Below are 25,101 nucleotides of genomic sequence, written 5' to 3'. Positions count from 1 at the left end.
TGCTTACTGATTACACTCCCCACTAATATTTATGCCATTTGGCTATACTTTTTATAATAGCCGTAAAAATTGTGTAAAAATTTAAAAGGTGTGGAATGACAGCTGTTGGTTATCGCTTTTTATGTTGGCCGACAATTTTGGGCGAAAAAAAAGACGGTGTTCCCCGCATTGATATTACAATTGCTTTACACATAACTAAGATGTTTGTGATATCACTTCTTTCAATCTTTCATATTCTGTGTGTTGGTCGAATCGAAATCGTGTTAGTGCTGCATATAGAAGATAGTTTTCGGAAAAATAATCACATAAAATTTGATCAGGATATACACAGACAAGAAGTTAATGATACTTTTCATCACACTTGCTCGAAAAAGATCTTATTTCATGCAGGTGTACTGAAGGACAAAGGCCTATATTGTTCCCGCGGGAGTTATAGATTCTGAAAAAAAAAGCTATAACTCACGAGTGAGTTATGGTTTTTCTTTTAATTATGTCACTAATTTATACGAAAAAAGTTGTTTTAAATGAGTTTTACATTGAAAATACTGACGTTTATAAATTATTTTTTATGTGCTTGTTTAAAAATATTTAATTTGATTAATTTAATAGCCGTTTAAATTATTTTTTACACAATTTTCGATTATCGCTGAATCCGGGTGGGTCTGTGCCTTCGAATCCTAACCTGCCAAAACAAGACAATATGGCGGACGAATGTTTGAAATGTCACCGTATTTAATAATTATTTCGCTTAAATTTTGTTTTTTCTTCGCAAGTGTGATGAAAAACATTGTGTGTAACTCCGGGGGTAAGCATATTTTAAACTCGACACTTTAGACCTCGTCTACAAAATCTCGCTTACCCCCCCAGGTTGCACAATGTACTATTTTAATTTTTGTCAGTAAAACAAAATTAATTAAATAATCGTTTTAATTTTCTATTTAGTTGTGTTTACAAGTACTGCACTGCAATCATCGACTGAAATTAACAAGATATACCTAACCAAAACAATTAATCGTTAGACATAACTATGTTCCAGAAATTGTGGTTCCGTGTCAGGATTCACAACTTGTGAATTTTCATTCAACTTATTAAGTTTGGCAAAAAATATAGCATCAGAAATTAGCTTCTGACAGATCACCAACTGTTCTCCCTTTAGATCCTTCATTTGATGCCCGATTGATTTACCGTATGCGACTTCCCAGGATTCGTTACGTTGAAAATTAGGAAGGAATCTTCTTGCTAATTCTGAAGGATGTGATCTTTCTATTAGTGGTCTGCCTAGTTTTCTTTTTCTAGTGTTTAGAGTACTGGGACTGGGTTCATTTTTTACGATTGGTTCAATTGTTTCGTCGTCAGATGGTTGCTCTACTTCAATTTTTATGATAGTTTCCCCATTGTCCAATGATTGCTGTAAATAAATTCAAGAAATTAACGAAACACTTAAAATATTGCTAAAATTTAAGGAAAAAATGTTGTCGGGGAGAAAGCATAGCACCAAATGATTTTTTTCAATTTTTAACTCATAAAATCAAGGATTCACAGCCACCATTATATCGAAGCGTTTATTAATTCTAAAATGTTTATTTTAATCCAAAACATAATTTTCAAAAATGTATTGTACTAGTATCTTGTAAATTAGTTGTACATACTTAAATATCTGGCCATATCTGTATTTTCACAGCGCCAAATGACATTTCCAAATATGTTAAGCACCATGGCCGATGCGAATCTAATTTTAATTGGAAGTACTTAAAAATAATAAACAAAATATTTTACTTACATCATCTTCTAAAGGGTCCTGTGAATGTAAACCATTCTCGTCATCATCATCATTACGTCGGTCGTTCAGGAAAGTTAGTAAATGGTAATACCACAAAGTTGGCACATGAACTTTACCACCTAGTTGTTGTGATGCTATGACCTGGAACACATTTTTTAACTAATAAAGCATTTTTAGAGCAGAATAATTACATATACTTACCTAAATTATAATTATCAGTCTCCATAACATTAACGTATATATCTATGGACTGGCCTTACGGGCACTAAAAATGGTACTAGTTTAGCGGTGTGACTCACGAATTCCAGCCAATCGTGCAGTCTAACGCAACTAGTTGCGACCAATAGCGCGCGTGATGCGAACTCATCAACCAATCGTACGCGTGTTGTAGCGGTGTCACACCGCTGTACTGGCCCCTGTCATGCCTCATTATTATTGTCCGTAAAGCCAGTCCCTAGATATCTATGTCAATGCTCCATAAACATATCGACTACCGTAGGCTGAAAGGGCTTAACGGACAAAACGCGATTTTTCAGGAGAGCCAAAAAACTGTTTTATTTTGAGAAAAAAAAAATATAACTTTTTTGTTTCTTTTAATAAACTGATGCTTGTATGTTGCTTATTCTTAACTTTTTGAGCTCTTTTCAACTGATTGGTTGAACTTATAAAACAATGCTTATTTACGAAAATAGCATGTCCGTTACGCCAAAAAACACGACTGTTTTTTAAGAAGGGCGTCCCTTACGCCTCTTTTTTATGATTTATAATATTAGCAAAAGGGCTTAATGTACAAAAAATAAAACTGTTTTAGTACCATTTGGCGTAAATCCAACATTTTCGTTGCAATATTGGTAACTTGCATATAAGTAACACTATACTTCTAAGTACAAATGTTTACAAATGTTTTATTCATAACTTATAGAGATGTATTAACTGTTAAGTTTTTTCCCCATTTTTGTTATTTTGGATATTTAAACGTGGAAAAGGTAAATTTTTAGCCACAAAACCAATGTTTACTTTTTATTTCTTTATATTACTTCAACAGAATCACAACTGTCTATATCTAGTTATGTCTATCAAAACAATTTATAACAATTAATTTTATTATAAAAAGCATATTTATGCGTTATTTCAGTTTGTATATCTTAATATAATTATAAATTTTACTTGTACAAGTAGGTAGAATAGTGGTTTTGACATTTCGTATGTTTGTTTGGTCAGTAAAACTTAATTAATATTTAATTATTTATGACATAACATCAGAGTAGGTAGTAAAAAAGCCATATGGCCAGGCGTACGTACTTCTATGGACTTAAAACAAAACGTTATAGACAATAACTTTCATAAGGTTAATACTATAAATAAGGGTTTAAACAAAAGGTATGTATTAATTAGAGATGCAACGGATAGTTGTTTGGCCGGATAACGGATATTCGGCCTGATTATCGGCCGAATATCCGGTATCCGGCCGCCGAATATTCGGCCGGCGAAAGTATACCTACATTTCGGTTTTTCAGGTGCGCATTGTGCAGGCTTTGTCTGTTTCGTAGTGAAAGTTCGCGGGGAATCATTTCTAGGTTCGAAAATGAGTGCGCGTGCAATAGCGGAATGTTTAAAATGTTTTAAAATAATAAATGAGTATGATTATGACCGTCACTGTTTCTTAAATCCAATTTGTTGACTCCCTTAATCAAGCAAAATTACTATCCGGTATCCGGCCGGATAGTAGGTCACTATCCGGTATCCGGTCGGATAGTAGTTCACTATCCGGTATCCGGTCGGATAGTGAAAAGAGGGCCAGATAGGCTGGATACCGGATAGTAATCGGATATCCAGTGCATCTCTAGTATTAATATTACGTCTAAATCAAAATTACAAATGGCCAAGTCACATACAAAACTAAAAGTTATCAGTCTCATCTTAATTAATCACCATAATTATCATTTAAATATAGTTATATTTCATTATTTTAATAGAACTGATGAACAAAGTACCCACTAGTTCATTCTAAATTGTAAAATTTTAGTAGCCCTGTAATTAAAGCATTAATGAGCACATGAGCAGGTAATGCAAGAACCTACTTAATAAAAAAATTGACAAGGAAAGTACAAGGTCATCCCACTTAAACACAAAAAAGCAATTATAAACTCGAAATTGTACGTAGTATCTTGGCGTATCTCTTACATTGAATTCTCTAATAGTTGTATAAATATCCACTAGTTGTGGGCGTAACGTACATTTAGCACTTAAAAATCTATTGCAAATAGGCGTAACGGACAAAAAATTAGCACAGATTTAAGAAAATTTCCGAAGCAAAAGGGCGTATCGTAGTTGGGAGTTACGCCAAAATGTCTCACAACATTTTTTTGAGTTGGCAGATACGGCAAAATGCGTTGGAAAATTGTGTTCAAGCATTGATTTTTCATAGGGCTTAACGGACATTTTTTTCAAGTTATCGAGACGTTAAATATACCACTCGATAGAGAAAAAAATACTGAGTATAACTGCATTCATAACTCATTTTCGCCATTTTGTCCCTTACGCCCTTTGAGCCTACGGTAGTCGATATGGTAGGTACATACCGAACCCCTAGTGTACTTAGTCATTCGATAGCGTGACGTGCGTTCGCGTTTGCGTTACTTATGTCTATTTTTGTATGGGATTTTGAACAGCGCACCAAGCGGAACGTTTTGGAAACTCAAAATCCCATACAATGACACTTAACGCGTACGTCACGCTATCGAATGAAATTTACACTAGGGGTACCGTACATACAGCGAGTTTCATTTCCTACCTAAAGGGAGGGTTTTATACCTACCTATCCGTCGGACACCTTCTACAAGGAAATCATATAACTTTCTCTGTCCGTCAACAGAAAGTGTCCGGTGACCAGACAGGTATATTAACTAGTGTCCGACCGAAATCAGATTTTGTTCCATAACTGAAACCGAACATTTGGTCTTGCTCTAATTGCGGCCGAACCGAAATACTATGATTTTTATGACGAAACTTGCCGAAACATAAACTTCCGTCGGACATTAATAAAATAACCCCTTAATTAAGTACAATTTTTCGCTCCTGAAAACCCCCATATAGCAAATTTCATCGAAATCGTTAGAGCCATTTCTGAGATCCCCGAAATATATGAATACACATATATATATACAAGAATTCCTAGTTTAAATGTATATTTAAGATAATTATAAAGTATGCCAAGGTTCGAAAGCACACTTTCTAGCATTGAAAGCCCACGTCACTGAAGAGGCATTCTAGTTTGTAAATCTAAAAACAGTAATAGGTAAGTAATTTTCTTAGGTAAGTAATTTCTAACAAATATCAAAATACATTCTAATGTTATAAACACATACCTTTTTATATTCCTTTAAGTAATTCGAGCGTAAGTTATCAATTTTTTTCTTAAGCGTCGTTATAGTACTATCTTCATCCCAATTTTGATAAATATCAAGCAACGCTTTGTATCCTTCTTCCCTTACTGCTTTATTCGAATACTCTTCATGCTCCTTCTTCCAGAGAAACGGCAATTTTCTATATTTCTCTATCAATGCTGTTATAACATTATGTTCCTTTTTGGATTTCGCCGCCTTCGACATGACTGGATCAAAGAGAAAAGCAAGATGGCGGCCGCTCATATACGGACGCGTGAAAACAAAATGGCCGCCGAACGTAAAAACACAAGCCCCACGTCCGCTCTCCGCGCAGGTTGCGCGCGTACTGACCCCCTCACCGCCTTCCCCTCCCGATCGAACACGAACCGTTGAACGGATGAACGAATGAAACGGACGTCGACTCGGTGGAAAGTGTCCGGCGCGGCTTTGTACGCCACGCCTATCGTTTCCGGTACGTCATCGTGAAGTCAATCTTGTTGCAATGCCCGAAGGTTGATATTAGGCTGTCGTCGCGCGCGTCGACGTATTTGGCAGTCAACGCGTACAGCGCAGGATACGTCTACTCTGCAACGGACGGCGGTAGAAAGTGTCCGGTGGAACGGAATAATGGCTGCCGGCGTAATGAGGTCAACGGTCCTGTGCGCCGGATGCGGCGCGTCGATAACGGAAGACTACCTCCTGTAGAATTCGCGTTTTGAAGCGTTTGCAAATGTAGATAAGCACTATTTTATACTCTGTTATTTTACTTGTTCCACTCTTGCACGTTGTTTTATACGTACTAACCACGAAATCTCAACAAAACCATTTTTATTCGAAAATATCCCTAACTCGTTATAAAGTATTTTAACCGTTGGACTAGTTCGAAAAATTAGTGAAATAAAAGTAATTCTATGCTTGGTAATTAGTAATTTTGCGCCAGTGACAGTGAGTCGTCCCATAATGCTTCGTCTAGTGGTATGTATTCTGTGGTTAGGTACTTCGCAAAACGAGTGTAAGTTTGTAGGTCGACGAGTGATCCTTTTTACAAGCTTTTATTTAACTTGCAATGTACCTATGTAAGTATGTAGTTATGTAACTATATTTGTACGGGTCAAATCTTTCAAATTTAATTTGACCCACTTCCCGACTTCCAATGAAGCTGAAAATTTGCTTGCATACTCGTACATATGTAAGTCGGGTGACAATGCAATATTATGGTACCATCGAGCTGATCTGATGATGGAGACAGGGAGGTGGCAATAGAAACTCTGTGATAAAACAACGCAAACTAATTGTGTTTGGGGTTTTTAGAATTGTCTCGATGAGTATTAGTTGCCTGTAGAAAGAAACGTACAGTCAGCAATAAAAGCTTTTACCAAAAATTGAATTTTTGCCAAAATTTAAACTTATTACGAAATAATATTACGATGTAACAATATTAAAGTTTGACGACCGGTCTGGCCTAGTGGGTAGTGACCCTGCCTATGAAGCCGATGGTCCCGGGTTCGAATCCTGGTAAGGGCATTTATTTGTATGATGATACAGATATTTGTTCCTGAGTCTTGGTTGTTTTCTATGTATTTAAGTATTTATATATTATATATATCGTTGTCTGAGTACCCACAACACAAGCCTTCTTGAGCTTACCGTGGGGCTTAGTCAATTTGTGTAAAAATGTCCTATAATATTTATTTATTTATTTATTATTTATTTATTTAAAGTAACATTGCCTCAAAATTCGATAAAATAAGGATACCTACACCTAGTTTATTAGTTTTAAACTTAACTAGAAATTAAAATTTTGCAAGTGTTCTGTTACAATTAGGGGGATAATTAATTTGTAATTTTGTGAATAAAACACAATTATCCAAAGGTCTTAACAGTTTTAATTTTCAAAATAGTAATGTGAGGAATGACGAAAGGAAGGGGCTGCTTTTGCTCCTGTAAAAGCATGCTTTAGTCTAGTAATTGTCGTCACCATCCATGCGATCAAAACAAAACATAACAAACCAAATATATTATTCGTCAGACACATAACTATGTACAAGAAATTTAGGCTCCGTGTCCGGAATGTCTGGATTCACAACTTGTGAACATTCATTCAATTTATTAAGTTTGGCATAAAATATAGCATCAGATATAAGTTTCTGACAGATCACCAACTGATCACTTTTTAGATCCTTCATTTGATGCCCGATGGATTTCCCGTATGTTATTTCCCAGGGTTCATAACGCATTGGGAGGAATTTTCTTGCTGTCTCTAATGGGTGAGATCTTCTCTCCGTTATTGGTCTTTCTAGTTTCCTTTTGCGGGTGCTGGGTTCAATTTTTACGATTGTTTCTTCGTTGTCCGATGTTTGCTGTAAATAGATAGGTATAAATGATATAAATAATGTTCTTTTACAGTAGACCTCGGCGGACTTTCTCTGATCTGATTGGGGAAGTCCTGAAGAAAGGCCAGGTCAAGAGTAAACTAAACCGGCGAGCGTGTATGAGGAATGATATGAAAGTGAAGGAAGCGAAAGAGGTATGTCAGGATTGTAGCAAGTGGAAATCCGTGGCCTCTGCCTACCCCTCAGGGAAATAGGCGTGATTATATGTAAGTATGTATGTATAGGTAATATATTAGGTATGTGCTACGTGTGTGTCACAATTTAAGTACTTGTCAGTAACTTGTACTTACCTCATTTTGATCGTTATCTAAAGGATCTTGCGAGTGCAAGTCATCGTCCTCGTTGGCCCCTCTTTTGTTCAGGAAAGTCAGTAAATAGTAATACCACAAATTTGGTACATGCACTCTACCTCCGGCTTTGTGTGATGCTATCACCTGAAACACGAATTATTTATTAATAAAATGTTTTAGTTACAGAAAAACAAATTAAGGATGACTCACGTTAGTATAAGTAAAGGATGACTCACGTTAGACCGGGCCGTGTCCGGCCCGGAGCTTCCGGCGTATCGTTTTCTATGGAAATCATCACGTGATCGCCTGTCATGTCATAGAAAAGTAACCTCCGGAAGCTCCGGCCGGGACACGGCCCGGTCTAACGTGAGTCATCCTTTACTTATGCCTAAATTATAAAAAATCATTAGGTCATTTTATCAAGCAATCTATATTATATTTGACGTTTTTGCATTAATGCAATCGGCAGCAGTATTGCAGCGCGACATTACTACCGATGGTATTGCTTATCTACGTCAAAATCTATGTTAATGCCCCATTTTTTGATATTTTCGCCAACGATCCAAATATAGTCAAAAATCATACCTTTTTCTTTTCCTTAAAGTAATTCGAGCGTAAATTCTCAATTTTCTTCTTCAGCGCTTGCATAGTACAATCTCCATCCCAATTGTGATATATATCGAGCAACACTTTATAACCTTCTTCTCTAGCTGCTTTATTTAAATAATCTTCATTATCCTTTTTCCAGAGAAATGGCATATTTCTATACGTTTCTAGTACTGCTCTAATAACTTCTTGTTCTGTTGCCTTCGCCATTTTGATTCAAAGCTGCCACTTTAGTACAAAACTAAAATCAAGATGGCGGCCGCTCAAATACGGACGCGTGAAACACAAAATGGCAGCCGAGCGCAAAAACACGGAATCCACGTCCACTCTCCGCGCTGGTTGCGCGAGTACTGACTTGTTTATTTTACATTGACTCGGTCGCCGGGCACTAATAGTAGGGACGCGGGCCCCTACAAAAAGTGCCCGACCGTGAGATGTACGTAGATAATAAAATAAGCACTTGATTCCCTCACCGCTTGTCTCAAACTCCTATCACAGAATAAATAATAGTACTAGGTAAGTACAGAAGACTCAGTGTCTGTTACGATCCGGACAGATATGGCCGCTAGGTGGCGACAGCGCCACGCACGGCTTATGGCTAGCCACCAAAATTGGTGTGGAACGGATGTACTTTTAGCTACCTGTAGCAAAGCGACGAAGAAAGCGAAGAAATTGCGGAGTGAGCCACGCCTGCTCCTATATAGTCGTTCGATTTGTAGCTGGCCCCGAACGACTAATCCCTTATCTATTGTTAAATAAAACCTCAACGTTCCTATATACGAGTACTATTTGAAATATGAATCCCACGCCTATCGTGAAGGGAACGTCATCGTAAACCTTGTAATTGCAGAAGGTTCATCTTGGAACGAGTTGTGATGTCTACGACCCGCATGAGGAACTTTTCAAAGCAGTCAAATTTTGTACAAATGTATAGGTACTTAACGAAAATAATCGATAACAAAATAAAAATCGGCTCATACCATCACGAACGTCAGTCCCTTGTCTAAGTCGTGAGAACTTGACCAGTTCTTTACCGTTTAATAGGTACATTTAATGCCATGTGACAAAAATACGTAAAAATACAAAAGAACAATAATTACAGTCAGCTGACTGTAGCCCTAACGATCACGATATTGCGAGAAGCTCCCGCTGCGCCGTCGGGTAAACAGCTGTGAAAATCGATTAACTGCCAACAGTATGACGAAGCGTTGCAACTGTACAGGCTGGCAGAAAATAGCTGCGAATTCTTCGACCCTTCCCTGCGTATATACATTTATGGCTTTGTTTCTTTTCTTAGTGTTCCATTATGGACAAACTAGTTAAGAGTCACGTGAACTAGTAGCTACTGCCAAAGTTACAATACAATAAAATACTTACAATTGCACACCTCAATAAAAAACAATACAGAAAGAAAACAGCAACAGAAGTAGAGGTAAACAACAGGCGGTTAAGGCGCTTTTTAGCGATAAGTCGCTAAAAAGCGATCTCTTCCAGACAACCTTTAGGTAGCGGAAATCGATAAATTTACACAATGTTATCGCTAAAAAGCGATCTCTTCCAGACAACCTTTAGGTAGCGGAAATCGATAAATTTACACAATGTCAGTACTTAGGTGTCGCAAATCCAATGAAAGAAATCTATCACGCTCAGTATAACGCTCTCATTTTAAAACGACATTTGAAGTAAATTAAAATTTGACACGAACATTCAAGTCTGTAACTAGTTTTCGTTGCTAGAAATTGTTATAAGGTACATACATATAAATAAATTAGAGCGAGTAGAAGTTTTACATACAAAACTTGTACTCACATTATACAGGTTGGAAAGATAAGTCGGGCCCTGGAGGGAAACTAGGGACCTTAAATCCTTAAGCTGGCTCATTTTACTTAAAGGAGACATTACTTTATTTTTAAAAAGAAACAAAACTGCATTCAAAGATTTTCTAAAACTCGCTTGCCTCGCCCGGGATTCGAACCGACTAAAAATTCCAAAAAATAAAAAGTCGCAATTTTATTCTACTAGTGATACTAGTCGATACAGTTAATGTTAATGATAACATTTCTCCAAGAAATATTAGGTCTTACACTCGTCTGTCGTACAAAATATCCATAAAATCTAATATTTATAGTGCGTCAAGCAAATCTTGTCAGTAGCAATGTAAAGCAAACTAAAGTAGGGCAACACTCAAAGAGCAGTATTGCGCTAAGAAAAGCAGCAATGTACGTCGAACCAAAACGAATATGATTTTTTTTCCGCTGAGCGCGCCCTACGTACGTCAATTCAAATTGTCACTTGCGGCTTATTGAAAATTTTAGAAATTGTTATTTAATATGGACGGACAATTTAAAAGCCATGTTAGTCAAAATGATTAACGAATTTGAAGATATCAAATTACAATTAGAAACGGACTATGCCATTAAACCATTCTGAGAGAACTCAAAATCACCAAACGACTCACAACAATCTGCCAGGAGAGGGCTCTTAGATTCTTTGGGCACATACTGCGGTGGCCACACCACAGCCTCGAACGTGACATCATACCGGGGCAAGTTGAAGGCAAGCGCGCTAGAGGAAGAGCCCCTGCAAGATTGTCGGATTCCATAAAACAAGCATGTGGTTCCATGCAGAGGGCAGCCCAAATAGCCCTTGTTCGCGATAAATGGAGGGACATAGTTATTGGTCACGATCCTCAGTCATGAGGGAACGACAAAGAAGAAGAGATGCCATTAAACTAGAATGTATGAATAAAATCATTGCTTCCGCAGGTAGATGTCCTACTGAATTTTAATATTTTATTAGATTTCTCAGTTGGAATTCAATTTTAATCATAGCAAAATGGAAATTGTGGAATATTTGATACTTACAATATAATATGCTACTTGTTAATGTAAATTAGTGTACTTTGCTGGATCAATATCACATACCTACCTGTGTAATATTTTGATTGGTATATATTGTACAATATACATAATAAAAATAAAACAAATGATATTTGGGTGCTTATTTAATTTAAATGTAAGAGAAGATAAGGGTCACTTTAACCTACCTACACTTTAATTCAGGGCATTCATTAAAAAAATATGAAGTTACCAAGGTTACCTGGTCACTTCAACCAAGCATCATAATACTCTGTAGTCATCTATTGCATCTTAAGCATAAAACAGATTTGTTACAAAATGTGTAATTTAAGTTTCCAAACATAAGGAGTTAACTCCTTTTATCTTCCCTATATAACTTGAATTAACTTACAATAAACATTTCTTGGGTAAACTAAATATTTTTAGTTTAGTTTAACAATAATTTGTCTAATTTAACCCTTGGTACCTATTTTATTTCATGGTCTAAGAAATACTATTCTTCTATTCAATTTATAATTTGTAGGGTTTTGTGGCAGGCATAAAATAGATTCTTTATGTAGTTTGGCCCAGGACTGACTGTCTAAAGACAGAGGGAATCATACTCTTTTTCTTATGCTAAAGCTATGAGTATAATTTTCTTGGATCTGACTAACTGGCTAGTTGTGTTTGCCCGGCTAAAGTTTAGGAAATATGTTTGAGAAATATAACACAATTATAATATTGTATAATAAAAATAAAAAATACTGTTAGGAAATTTTATTAACTTGTACATTAGGCTATTCAAGACTTGTCATTTTGGAAATGTGAAAATACTTTTCTAAAATGATACCTACACTGCGTCTAGTGCTCCATATGAATGCTGACTACATTATTTTCTTTTATTGAACAAACGGGTATGTAAAGCGACTTAAAACTTCTTTTAAAAAGATACATAGGTACAGTCAGCAGCAAAAGTTACTAAGCGGGCCAGGTATTCAAAATTACCTTGACACACTCTTATTCTCTTAATAATAAAGTCGCGTCAAGATCATTTTGAACACCTGGCCCGCTTAGTAACATTTGCTGCTGACTGTACCTGTTTCAGCAAGTATAAACTAGGATTTCCCATAGGTATATATGTGCAGTAGCTGAGAGCATGAAACAAATTAGCCTAAATAATATACTTTCTTAATGACTAACATAAGGACAACTTATACAAGAATAATCTATTCCATCAATATTTAAGCTCTCAATATTTTTGTTACATTTTTAAATACAGTCAAAACCGTTTACGACGACATCGTTTAGAACAACATACCGGTTATATTGACCAAAATCAAAGGTCCCGGCTGAATTCTATTAGACCGCCTTATAAAAAACACCGCTTTTTGCGACATCGCTTATTACAACATATCTCTTTAGGCGACTACATTTAACTGATATTTTCGGAGAATTATATCTGTTAGAACGACCAGCCGTATTGTAAACATTTGAATAGGTGAGGGCATTATCCCCTTCCCACATCTGGCACACTAAAGTCATTAAGATCGCAAAAGTAAACAAAAACAACTTGAGTTTAGGGTCTATTGTATTTCTCAGAAACAAAATAGGTACACGTGTATGCAGTATAATCGAAACCCAAAGCCCGCTTTCTCATTTCTTTTCAGTCAGTTTGTTACTTATCCGAACACAAGACGCACCAAAACATATTATGACAATACATACTTTAATTAAAATTCAGCGTGAACTAGTAAAGTGCGTACGTACTACAGAAGTGTTTCAAACAAACTAAAATAACAGATTTTGTTAATGTAGAAAAATGATAATTATATGTACCTACGTAATGTCTTTTTATTATAATTTTCATGTGATATAAATAAAATGTAGTTTTATTTTATAGATGAGTATATTAATCACACATTTAATAATAAGTATTAAGTACGTCATCGGCTGTTACGACTATCGGTTTTTACGACCAAATATGAGTAGTCCCTTCGATGTCGTTATAAACGGTTTTGACTGTAATAAATTTATTTTTCGTCTTGGTTGAGCTGTACACGTATATAAACCGCCGTAGGTAAGTATTGTCTGACTGAACTTCTGAAGAGAAACTACCTACTACGAACGCCTCATATTGAGCGAGATGTAATCCTGCAACAAACATATGTAAGGATTAGGTAATGTTGCGAAAGAACGGCGATATAATCAAAGTTCTTAATACTGTTTTAAAAGTTTACCTTTGTAAATTATGTAGTCGAATCAGTCGCTGAAAATAGTAAGATATGTGGGCCTATGGACGGTTTCCAGGACACAATGTGTGGTCTTATTGGATAGATTTAGGCATACGTTTTAATTTTATTTATGCCTTTTAACCCTAAAACAAAAAAAACTGCACATAATCTTAAAAGTTCCCAAGTTCTTCCCATGTTCTTCCAGTACTTGTCATAACCTAAAATTTTAGTAATGTTTACTATGAACGAGTATGATTATACATTGCAGGCTTAGCTTTGCTTAAGGTAATGCACAATCTTATTAAATATCAGAAAATATCACAGGTCACAGCAGAAATATCTCTTGAAATAAAAACGATTCAGAATGTCAACAAACAAGTTGGCCACAGATAAAACACAGACGACACGCGATTTTGGAATTATTCGAACACAGTGTTGCTAGCCCGCGATTTTTCAAATTTGCCGCCTTATTCTACTGACAAGATTTGCTTGACGCAGTATAGTACTTAAGTTTTTTTTAGACAAGCCAAATTGAAGAAAAAATGAAAAATACTTTGAATGCAGTTTTGTTTCTTTTTAAAAACAAAGGAATGTCTCCTTTAAGTGAAATGAGCCAGCTTAAGGATTTAAGGTAGTTTCCCTCCAGGGCCCGACTTATCTTTCCACCCTCTATATACATTTTATTTGTATCAAAAACGGAAACAAGCCTTTATCTCGTAATCCACTGCCCACTGTGCAGTTAAATTGGTGGGCATGCCCTCCGTTTGATGTGGTTCTGCTCGGTTTGCAGATTAGGGTTCCGTGGAACGAACGGCATCGCTAATTTAAGGACGCTGTTGTATACGCTTACAGTGTGAAATGCTTAAAATAAGTTCTGTGAAGCAGTAATTTGTGTTTTTTAATGTTTGATATTAAGTATTAGCTGTGTGCGTAACAGTAGCATTCGCGTAAGTAAGCACATGATGAACCTTATCACAATGCACGAAGGTTGATTTTTTTTTTTTGGTGTTCAACTCTTGCGGGCTTACAGGTGGCCCCAAAACGCTCACAAGATAGTACAACATAAAATTACCATATAAACAATGTCAACTTACCTAATAAATAAATTGAATAACACAATTATATAAAATTAAATTAATTGAGACATTGGGCTGTAGCTGCGCGCCATCAGTTAAGCTTTGACTAGCAAATGTTTCATACACCTAATTAGTATTAAGTAAGTATTATAGGTATGTGTAAACACTAACCAGATCCTAATTTTGAACCTTTCAGTATAACATAACCAGTGATCGGAATAGGTAGTGCCATTTCACGGGAACTCGGTGCGTAAGCTTAGTATGGACATAGCTTTTAACCCCGGGATTTCATATGAAAAATTTTAAGTTTATGTTTAGTTCAGAAATGTTATGTGTGTTTTTTTTTTTTGGTTACTATAGAATATGGCATCGACAAAATATGAAGTAGATACACTAACTTTGACATCCATGCAAACAAAGAAAATAAGCACGTCTTATCAGTTATCTTTTTGCATTTGCATGTTGTTTTTCTAAGTGCATTCTTAAATTAGTTGAAAGATAATGTTTTAAACAAGGCAAGTATTTTAAGATTACTTATGTTCTTCTGTTCGTTAAGTTCGCACGTATTACTCATGGTTGGTTCAATTCGACTTTGGCTTGTTTACCGGACTTTGTGATCGATCATCTTATTGTGACGACGTTGGCTATCCCTAATTGGACTCTGATTTACTTGTGATTGGACTAAGTGGAACTTCTTATCTAGCTAAACATGCCTGGGCGAGCTAAGGAAGAAACTATTCTGAGTTGGATTGAATCCTATCCCGACTTAGAGTTTGATTCAACAAGACATTTAATACATTGTACTAAATGTGACGTTAATATTGGATGCAGAAAGAGTACAGTGAAGCGACACATCGAAGGACCTGTACACAAAGGATTACATCACCAACCAAATGAAAGTTTTTACTTTGATCTGATCGAGTTCCTCATACTTTGCAATATCCCATGGGTTCAAATCGAAAATCCAGCATTCACAACCTTCTTCCAGAAGTATTTTTGCTGCACTTGTACAAATCAGCCTCTACGTACTCTACCCAGTGAATCGACAATAAGAAAAGTATACCTGGACAAGTTTTATCAAGCCAGAATAGCAGCTATACGCAGTGAAGTGGCAAATAAAAAAATTTGGATTTCGTTAGATGAAACGACAGACTTTCTAGGCAGATACGTGGTCCATTTCTTGGTGAAACCTTTGGATGCAACCGTTTCTCATAAAACTTATTTAATGGCGTGTAAAGTGCTCACGGTAGTGAATGGGGAGACTATTGCTAAGTTTGTTACAGACTGCTTAGAAAAAATGTGGGGAGAAGGCTATGAAAATCAACTCGATAATGTGCTTCTCTTATGTACTGACAGCGTTGCGTATATGTTGAAGGCGGGGCGAATTTTAAAAAGTGTGTTACCGAATATGAAACACGTTACATGCTTAGCTCATGCTCTGCATCGTGTGGCAGAGCAAATAAGATGTCAATATCCGGACGTAGACACCCTGATAGCTAACTTGAAAAAAGTATTTTTAAAGTCTCCTAGTAGAGTGCAACTGTTAAAGGAAATGTATCCAAATTTGCCTTTACCTCCTAAGCCAGTAATTACAAGGTGGGGTACTTGGCTCGCTGCAGTATCTTACTACGTGAAGTATTTCACTGAAATAAATACGGTTTTGTCAAGATTAAGAACATCAGATGCTGTTTCAATTAAAAAGGCTAAAAAAGTGCTTGAAAAACCCAACATAAAAAAAGAATTGGATTATATCCACGAAAATTTTAATATAATAGAGGTGGCCTTAACTCGTTTACAGGAACGAAATATGTCAATGGTCGATGCCTTAATCGATTTTGATCAAGTTAGGATGGTAATCAATTGGTCTAATAGTTTACCCATAGAAAACAAATTTGAAGGGGTTATGGCTCGAAACCCGGATTTAGATACTATAAGATAATACGCAGGAGATATTTCAAAAGAAACCGCATCTGAACATATTTCCTTTTACAAATTTGCCCCGCTGACATCAGTAGAGGTTGAAAGATCGTTTTCCACATATAAATGGATATTAGACGTCAAGAGAAATAGACTGACAGTTGAGAACATTGAAAAAATAATCGTTTGCTATTACAATTTTAAAGAAAGCAAGGAATAAACGATGTAAAATAAAATCTGTAAAGTTTGACTGGAAGAGATCACTTATAGGTGATAAGACGCTTATTCTTTACCTCTATTTTTGTGTATAATTTGTTGTATTGTATAATTTTAATTTGTATAGTAAAAAATAACGAATGTTTTAATAACGTTGATTTAATACATATGTGTACTAATGTTGATGTTTGACGATTTATTTTATGATTGTAATTTGTAACTGTTAAAAGTTATGTTGAATAAATAATTGACGTATTTATAATGACAATTTTTTATTATTTTGCATCTTCTTAATTTAGGTCAATAATATTCACTGTGAAAAAATACGAGTCCCGAAATCCCAAGGCTTATCCATGTTATGTTTAATGTTTAAGGTCATTCACCCGAAATGGCACTACCTATTCCGATCACTGAACATAACATCGAAGTCCAAGTAATAGAAGTATAGAGCGATGAACTCGTCCGTTCTTACAGCGATTGCAACACGCGAGCATCCAACCCCGCATAATCGATGTTCCCAGCTGTTAGCCGACCGCGCCGCGGGAGGTTCTGTTACGGTGTCGAGGCAAAAGGGCTGCGGATAGTGGTTATAATCGTGTTGGCGTCATTACATGTTGGTATGGAAGCCACAAATCCAGAAATGATTTGAATAAGTTTTTAGTCAATTACTTATTACTGTACTATTCATTAAATAGGCAAAGAATACTCATTAAGACAATTCGAACAAACCCAAACACAATTACTTTGCGTTGTGTTATCGCAGAGTTCCTATGGCAACACCTGTGTCCATCATCAAATCAGCTCGATGGTACCATAATATGACTCGAAAAATACATACTTACATACATACATACAAGATGATACCAACCATTGCATGTTAAATAAAAGCTTGTAAAAACAACAGGAGATTAACGGTCGATCTTCTTTGCCTCCCTTGTTCACTTGTGTAACCCCCACAGCTACTGATGTCGTAAACTGCCTTAATCTCAAACCAAAGCCATAAACCACACCACGCACTGCCCATAGGGTGAAACCCGAATACGTGTCCCACTTAGAAAAAAATTAGAACTTACCAATATTCTAACAAATAAATAGTATAATAGTAGTCATGCAAAAACAGTTGGGTCAAAAACGTTAAAGAAAACGGGCGTCTTTTTTGTGAACATTATGAAAGTTAAGGATTTGGGTAAATTTTACAAACATGTCCTTATAAGGTTTATGAAGAAAATTAGGGTTTAAAGTATGTATATTTATTTTAAGACACAGCACAAGAAGAACCTGAACTCATACTAAAAAGTTTTTGACCCAATAATAATTAAGTCAGCAAAACTAACAGCCGAATAAGATGAAACTTAACAGTCCTGCTATCAACGAATATCTATATACCTATTCGTTGTAGTTTGTCATGGATTTCAAAAAAAAAAAAAGTAGGGCATCTATCCGGGTTTTACCTACATTCACTCCCCCCCTGCAGTAATTGTGTCCACATTAAACCAACACTTTCACATAACACCTTTACAGCGTTCACACGTATCACCAGTTTTACGACGCATATAAAAAATGTCATACAATTTACATACAAACAGGGAAGGTCACCCCTCGATGGTTAAAAATGGCTGCCATGTCAAAGTGATAGTTAAAGGTAACATTCGGATTGTGCCTGCAGCAGCATTACTGATGCATCATGAAACGTTGACGCCGAAGACTATATTAATGCGGCTACAGCAACAACATCAGAGAGAATGTAACCATAAGGAAGACATTCGGATGGCAACTGCGACTGCATTACTGTGGCAGCATTACTGCTCTGAAGGCCTACCGCGAACCACGTTCGACGTGTTGCCTCTCTGTCGCACTTGTAAATTCGTACGTAAATGTGACAGGGAGCGAACACGTCTAGGCCCTCTGGCGTGGACGTATGCCGCCGTATGTCACGATTTGAACGTTCGATCCGTCACTAATTTTATGTAGATAAATGAAAGTGACAGCGCCCGCGTCAAGTACACAGCAGTAAAGTCGCAACAGTAATACTTAATGCAGTACAGTTGCCTTCCGAACGTCACCTTTACCCGCGTCGATTAAAAATGATCGCTGTCACAATGTCAAAATGACTGTAGGTAGTTAATGGATAAGTCAATATTTTGCCTTATAAAAGGAAGTTGTTAATTGTCCGCGATTTGTATTATGATTATTTTCGGACGATAACCGTTTATGGGTATTGTGTATGGGGTATGAGAATATTGTTGCATGAAACCTTCATTGTGTTGAGATTGATTCCCGGTCAGGTCAACTTGTGAGTTAACAATTCACTTGATCTTATTAGGACGGGACGGGTCGGCTGTGTGTAAATATAAGTAGCTACGATAACATATACTCGTAAGTGTAGGGTTTACATAAGTATGTCATTAGGAGACTATTTGACTCAAAAGTGTAGTTTATATAGTAGACAGTAATGCAACTTATAAGAGTATTATTTATATGACTAATATTATTCATTACATACATACATACAATACTTCTTTATGACCTCTCACTCACCCACATATCCTCACACGTTGCTATGCACTCGTGCGTGCACTGCAGTGGGGGTATCCCTAAATAGAACATCATATGTGCAACATCTGACCGCCGCCATCTTGGATTCGGCTTTGATGTTACATCTGTTAATCGTTAAGAATTAGGTGATGTAGGTTCAAATTATGGGAGTATGACAGTTTGGAGATTTGACATTTTGACATCAGTTTAAATGATACCTATTACGGGTTTTAATGAGGCATTGACTAACTACTCGTATACCTGAAGCGATATTTATTTATGTGCCTATTGAACCAAATATAATAAAACCTAATGGCTGTGTGTTGTTTACGATGGTTTGATTTGATTGTGATAAATCAAAAATAACCCATCTATTGATATCACATTCCGTGACATTCCCATCTTATTGGCTAATCTACATTTATTCATACCTCCAGCAGACTCGATATACATCCATCTCATTACCTCCAAGTCTTCCTAAATATATTCTATCGCTCCCAAAAAACCTATCGGTATACAAAGCGCCAATTTATGTATACGCTGATCAGTATCAACGTCAACCAGTCATCACATTACCAGGGAAACTCAATAAATATCTCCCGCGCATCACCGAATATGCCCAACTCCGCAACTTCATGAATTTCATCAATTCGGCATCCCTTTCACGCTTGTGGGTTCGTCCTTGTCGCTCCCATTATGACGATAAAGTGACATTGAGCGTGAGATTGTGTCCCAGAGGAAAATTTTAGCTTTGCGGTTGTTCAAAGCAAAGCCAAGGGATTATAGAGTTTATGTCTTTCCCTGGAAGGTTCTGGGCAGATTTTTAGGTTTTATTTTATTGATGGAGGGTATGAGGAAGTGCCTCCTCGCGTCGTATCGCCTTCCGCAGCTCCTGCGACGACTAATTATGATAAGGTACAGAGTTTTATGAGTCGTTATTAACATTTCTGAGAGGCCAAGATATTGAACGGAACTAATAAAGATAATTAAGGTTCAAGTCATATTGTGGTCAAAATCCTCTATCAAAAGATGTTAGAAAATGTGACTTACTTACTCTAGGGACAACTTACAATTATTATGCCTTTAGTATTTCGCTAGGTGACGACGAAAACTCACTAATTAGGTGCTACGACACGTTCAGAGAGTCATAATAATCCGTAAACTAATGATAAAACAAGGTTGTTTTTTGTTTGATAATTTTTTTTGCAATTAGTGAGTTTTGGGTTTGCTTCTTTTTGATTTAATTTTAATGCATGTAAGTTAATCCATAAATAAAGGTAGGACTCACGTGTTTCTTCAACTCAAAAATGAAAATTTGAAGCATCAACACCTAAAATATTTGAAAAAAAAACCCATTAAATACCTAAGTTACTTTCGATATCTAAATCGCTTAGATATATCTTATATTCTGGTAGCATAAAGCTATCATGATTTCTGATATAACTCGCTTTGCGGCCAATAGTTTTGTAACACCAATATCTGGCTAAATCAATAGCGGGGCGCAGTATGAATACGAAATTGTCAATTCAGCACACCCTCCGAATGGTATCGTTGAGTTCCCCTCCACAGATGACGTAACTGACGTAGGGTGTATGAGCTTGAATGTCTAATATATTCTCTAAAACTCCTGCTTTTATTGCTACCATCTGTAGCATGATTGCGAATTTCGCGAAATGTGTTAGGTACATCTCAATGAGTTTCTTCTTACTTTTGAAATCGGCATGCTTTGAAACTTGGAAATATTCTGTCTATTGTAGGTACTTTCCCTTTTTCTTTTTTGTTAAACTTACGTATTTTAGAGCCAAGCTTAACAAGACTGAAATGATATTCATACCTTTACTACCCGTTGGCAACAGCGTTGTAATAAACAGTAGTTTGCCTGTCAACCTAATGAGGCCTGATGCTGTCAGTTTCACTTAGCCAGTGTCACGAGCGTACAAACAAGATGGAAGAGGGACAAATAGCTGGTTGAGTGGTGCTGTAGTTGTTAAAAATGTTCACTCACTTACACCGTATCGAGTAATAAGTGGTGCACCGCAAGGTAGTGTTTTGGGTCTACAATTCTTTAAGCAATGTTAGGTGTGCCTCAAGTTTTTGGGTCCTCTATTTTTAATATTTAGTGGTTGAAGTCTGAGTACCTCAAAGCAGCGTGCTGGGTTCACTAATCTTATCAAGAATTGTAATAAAAAGAGCTTATTCACAATTCTTGATTTTCCAATTTGAATTTCTTGATTTTTATCTCGAGTTTTCATGTTCATAATCACACCTGAGGCTCAGTCCGACAATCATAACGAGTAACATGTAGATGTGGTAGGTGTGGTAAAACGGCGTAATACGCAGGAAATCGTAGTGAGCATAATAATCCGGTTCAACTATATACCTCTAAATCTATCGAATTACTTCGAACGTGCTCCGTCGTTCGCAGCCGACTTCGGTGTGACAGCCCCCTAGTTTTATAGCAGATAAAACAAAATTGAGTCGCCTGTTACTTTGCACGGGACATTTCACTGCCGGGGCCGGATGTTAGGGTAACGTCTAGTTTAATTCGCTAGTTGGCTCCGTTGATTGCTCGTTGTATGGACAGCCGTATAATTTAATTGTGAGCCACTTTTAGCCTTGTCAGAATAACAATGCCTACTACTATTTCATTTTTACCTAGCGAAACATCTCCGCTTCAGCTTGGACAAAAAATGCTTTCATACGTCCGGCTTAGAAAATTATATGGAATTTTATTGTCGATTCAGATTTCGGAAAATTTTCGAAATAGCGGAGCCATTTTCCGTTAATAGCTATATTCAAAGACTCGCAAGCTAGGTCTGCAGCTCATAGAAATAGTATTTTTGTATTGTTTTAATTTCGTAGTTACAATTACAATATCAATCCTTTTTGAAATTTGTATATCAAAGTACTTACCTACAAATTTTTTTTTTATCATTTATTTACATACAATATATATACAGTGGTACTACTAAACGAAATTAATAACTAGCTTAAATCTAAAATATAATTAAACTAAATTAAATGATTCAGATTAGCAATTAATTTTATTACAAAATGTTGACTGTGCAATTATACCTAAACTTAATTCAGTATTCCCTTATTTCAATGAGATAACACCACTCTCACAAACTGCTATAATTTCAAAGGCATGAAAAGGGGATTAAAAAGAGCATTTCTCTCAACCGGCTATATATTAAAATTAAAACCAAACCTGTCATCAGAACTCATAAATCCTCCGCTCCTGATAAAACAATAAATTAGCAAAAACAATAAAAAAACTCAACGCTAAAACTCGAAGCCATTAATTAACCCTAATGAAACAAAAGCGAAGCGATTAACGGAACAAATTCAAAAAGAGAATTATACTTTTTTTTCTATTTAGCCGCTTTGTTCGGGATCTGAGTTTAATTGCCAGCATCAAAATGCAAATTCTGTGCGCTAGTCCAATCAGAGGGGCTTGGGTTACTAATTAAAGAAAATGAATAATGAATACGAGTTTGTAAGTCTCTGTGGAGCTTTTACAAGTCGCTAATATCAGTCTACCCTGGGGTCATCTTTTGAAATCGCTGATTATTTTCAACAATTGATAAAAATGTGTATATTATGTAAGTATATAAACTCACACTTTATCTCTGAGAACTTTACATCAAAATGTAAGTTTGTAATGACCTTCCTTTTCTATTAATATATTGTGTCGTAAAAACCGTTTTATCTGCACAAGCTGTTCATTATTTTTAAGCAAAAGATTTTCGATTTTCTGTGCTGAGGCACTGGATATCGGGTATTGACGTTTACTATTAAAGTGATGTCCCACTAGCCCTGGAGTATGAAAGTATGATAGCCGCTTATGGCGGCCTTTCTACGGAGGCGGAGATGACTGAGACGAATCAATCAATAGCATTGGTTGTAATCCAGCGGAGCGGAGAAGTGGTCTAGATTATATCAATACGATTTGTTGATTCCCACACGACTCCTCTCATCTCCACTCACCTCCGCCTGGAAAGTGGAAAGTCAGCCTAAGAGTCTTTGTCAACTGGACTAAAGCCTAACTCGCCTTCTGCAAAGTTTGGGCAACTCTCATGATAAATGGAATGCTGGATACACTTTTGACACATTTCCACTTTTTGTTTCGTCAGATGGCTTTCAACTTCTTCTGTTTAGGCATGACAAGTTAATGTAGACCTTATTTCTGTGGTATAAGGTGTATAATGCAGTTTTAAGTGTTTGTGCTTGCAAAAAATCTTTTTATCCGAATATAAAGAAGCGCTTTATCTATTATTACAGTACACAGTTTGCAATGCAACTGTAGTTTTTGAAGTCAACGATCTAAAGCCCGAACTCTCTATGGAATTGAAGCGCTTTAATATCATTGTCAAATTAAAATATATCCTTCAAATTATCATTGTGGGCTTCAAGACGATTAAATATTGATCAGCTCAAAAATATGTTAACAAATAGTTTTTAGGGACAATTTTCTTACTTACACTGTTTTTACAAACGAACCTGGGGGCTTAGCTAAGATGCCAATCGTTTGCGCCGTAGTACACAAATATGGAAAAGTGACATTATCGTTTTTTTTCGCTACGGCGCCAACTGTTGGCAGATTTGTTAGGTCCTCTGCAATAGTTACGCATAATCTAATCTTAACTAACAATAAAACAAGTTTTTGTTCACTTTCTTTTGTTTAATTGTAATTGTGTACAAAAAGTTATAACGACATTTTCATCCCCCTTAAATTTTTGAATTTTAATAATTTTATTTTATTTTATTATGACTTAGGTAAGTGTTAATTGAATTTAATGAATTTGTGATTAATTATTTATTTTTATATTTTTAATTCTTTTTGTAATTTTTTTATGTAGGTATATGGACTGTTTGTCTGAAATAAACGTGTCATTACATTACATTAAAAGTTAAATAAATTTATTTGTTTATTTCAATAAATCTTTCTTAGTGTAGTTTTTTCGATTTGTAGAATAAATATTATGTTGAAATCTTCAAGGTCATCTTCAATCTTAAGGTTGTGCGTTTTTTGTTTTATATATAAGTACTTACATGTTAGATAAATACTGCTAATCAAATGAAAACACAGTGAAATTGAACCTCCTTATGAAGTCTGTTGAAAATATCATGATAAAACCCAGCCCGTCAAAATTTTCCAAATGATCTCGAGAAAAATGGGTGTCAAAATCTCCCCAATTTTAATAACGCTGAACGTTGCCAGCTCGGGTTGGGGCCAATTTATTTCCCTGTGCTGTTATTCCTAATATTTTGCGAACAATCGCCCAAAGATCTGATATAAAACTGACCTGAGGAAAAAATAATGTTTACAATTTTCGCCATATTGCAAAGGAGTAGACCAGGTATGGTGTAAAATATAAACATATTTTTGACGCCGACTGTAACCATTTCTTAACTACGTGTGTATCTTCCTAGTACTGGTTTGCGCGTTCTTAGTTGCATACTTTACTTAGTTAAAAGTTTACTCAAGCAGTTGGCAGATGTCGCTAAACTAAAGGTGGCAATTTTTACATCCACAAACGAAATTATTATGTACCCACATATGTACATAAGCAAATATCTAGATTGTTTATGATATGGGAGGCAAATAAGCAGATGAATCGCCTGATGGTAAGCAATTACCGTCAAACTAGAGGGGTTACAAGAACGTTGCCGGCCTTTAAGAGCCAACAGGAGTGGTCATTCCTCCATACAAACGTAGTCCTCGTTTTCCTCCGTGGTTTTTGAAGCTAGAGCAATGATTTTTTCAACACAGATTAATATTGTCAATATCTGTGTCGGACCGTTTTGCTTTTTTTGATATTTTTGTTTTT

At 36.1% G+C, this 25,101-nt stretch overlaps 2 protein-coding genes across 2 annotated transcripts; both read right to left on the bottom strand.

Annotated features, from left to right (window-relative positions):
• Nucleotides 1-1,015: 1,015 nt before the first annotated feature.
• Nucleotides 1,016-5,422, bottom strand: LOC134797317 (uncharacterized). Its single transcript, XM_063769540.1, has 3 exons — nt 5,149-5,422; nt 1,781-1,921; nt 1,016-1,408 (listed from the first exon to the last, which is right to left on the bottom strand). Exons 1-3 carry the CDS (start codon nt 5,389-5,391, stop codon nt 1,016-1,018), a joined length of 777 nt encoding a protein of 258 aa, XP_063625610.1. The 5' UTR covers nt 5,392-5,422.
• Nucleotides 5,423-7,184: 1,762 nt separating this feature from the next.
• LOC134797315 (uncharacterized) lies at nt 7,185-8,760 on the bottom strand. The gene is made up of 3 exons (XM_063769539.1): nt 8,435-8,760; nt 7,850-7,993; nt 7,185-7,526 (listed from the first exon to the last, which is right to left on the bottom strand). The coding sequence occupies exons 1-3, from the start codon at nt 8,663-8,665 to the stop codon at nt 7,185-7,187; spliced, it is 717 nt and encodes a 238-aa protein (XP_063625609.1). The 5' UTR covers nt 8,666-8,760.
• Between the last annotated feature and the right edge of the window lie 16,341 nt (nt 8,761-25,101).

The sequence above is a fragment of the Cydia splendana genome, chromosome 15 (assembly GCF_910591565.1).
Source record: "Cydia splendana chromosome 15, ilCydSple1.2, whole genome shotgun sequence".
NCBI classification, from domain to species: domain Eukaryota; kingdom Metazoa; phylum Arthropoda; class Insecta; order Lepidoptera; family Tortricidae; genus Cydia; species Cydia splendana.
The sequence above is the reverse complement of the archived record's forward strand: the minus strand, read 5'-3'. Positions and strand labels throughout refer to the sequence as shown.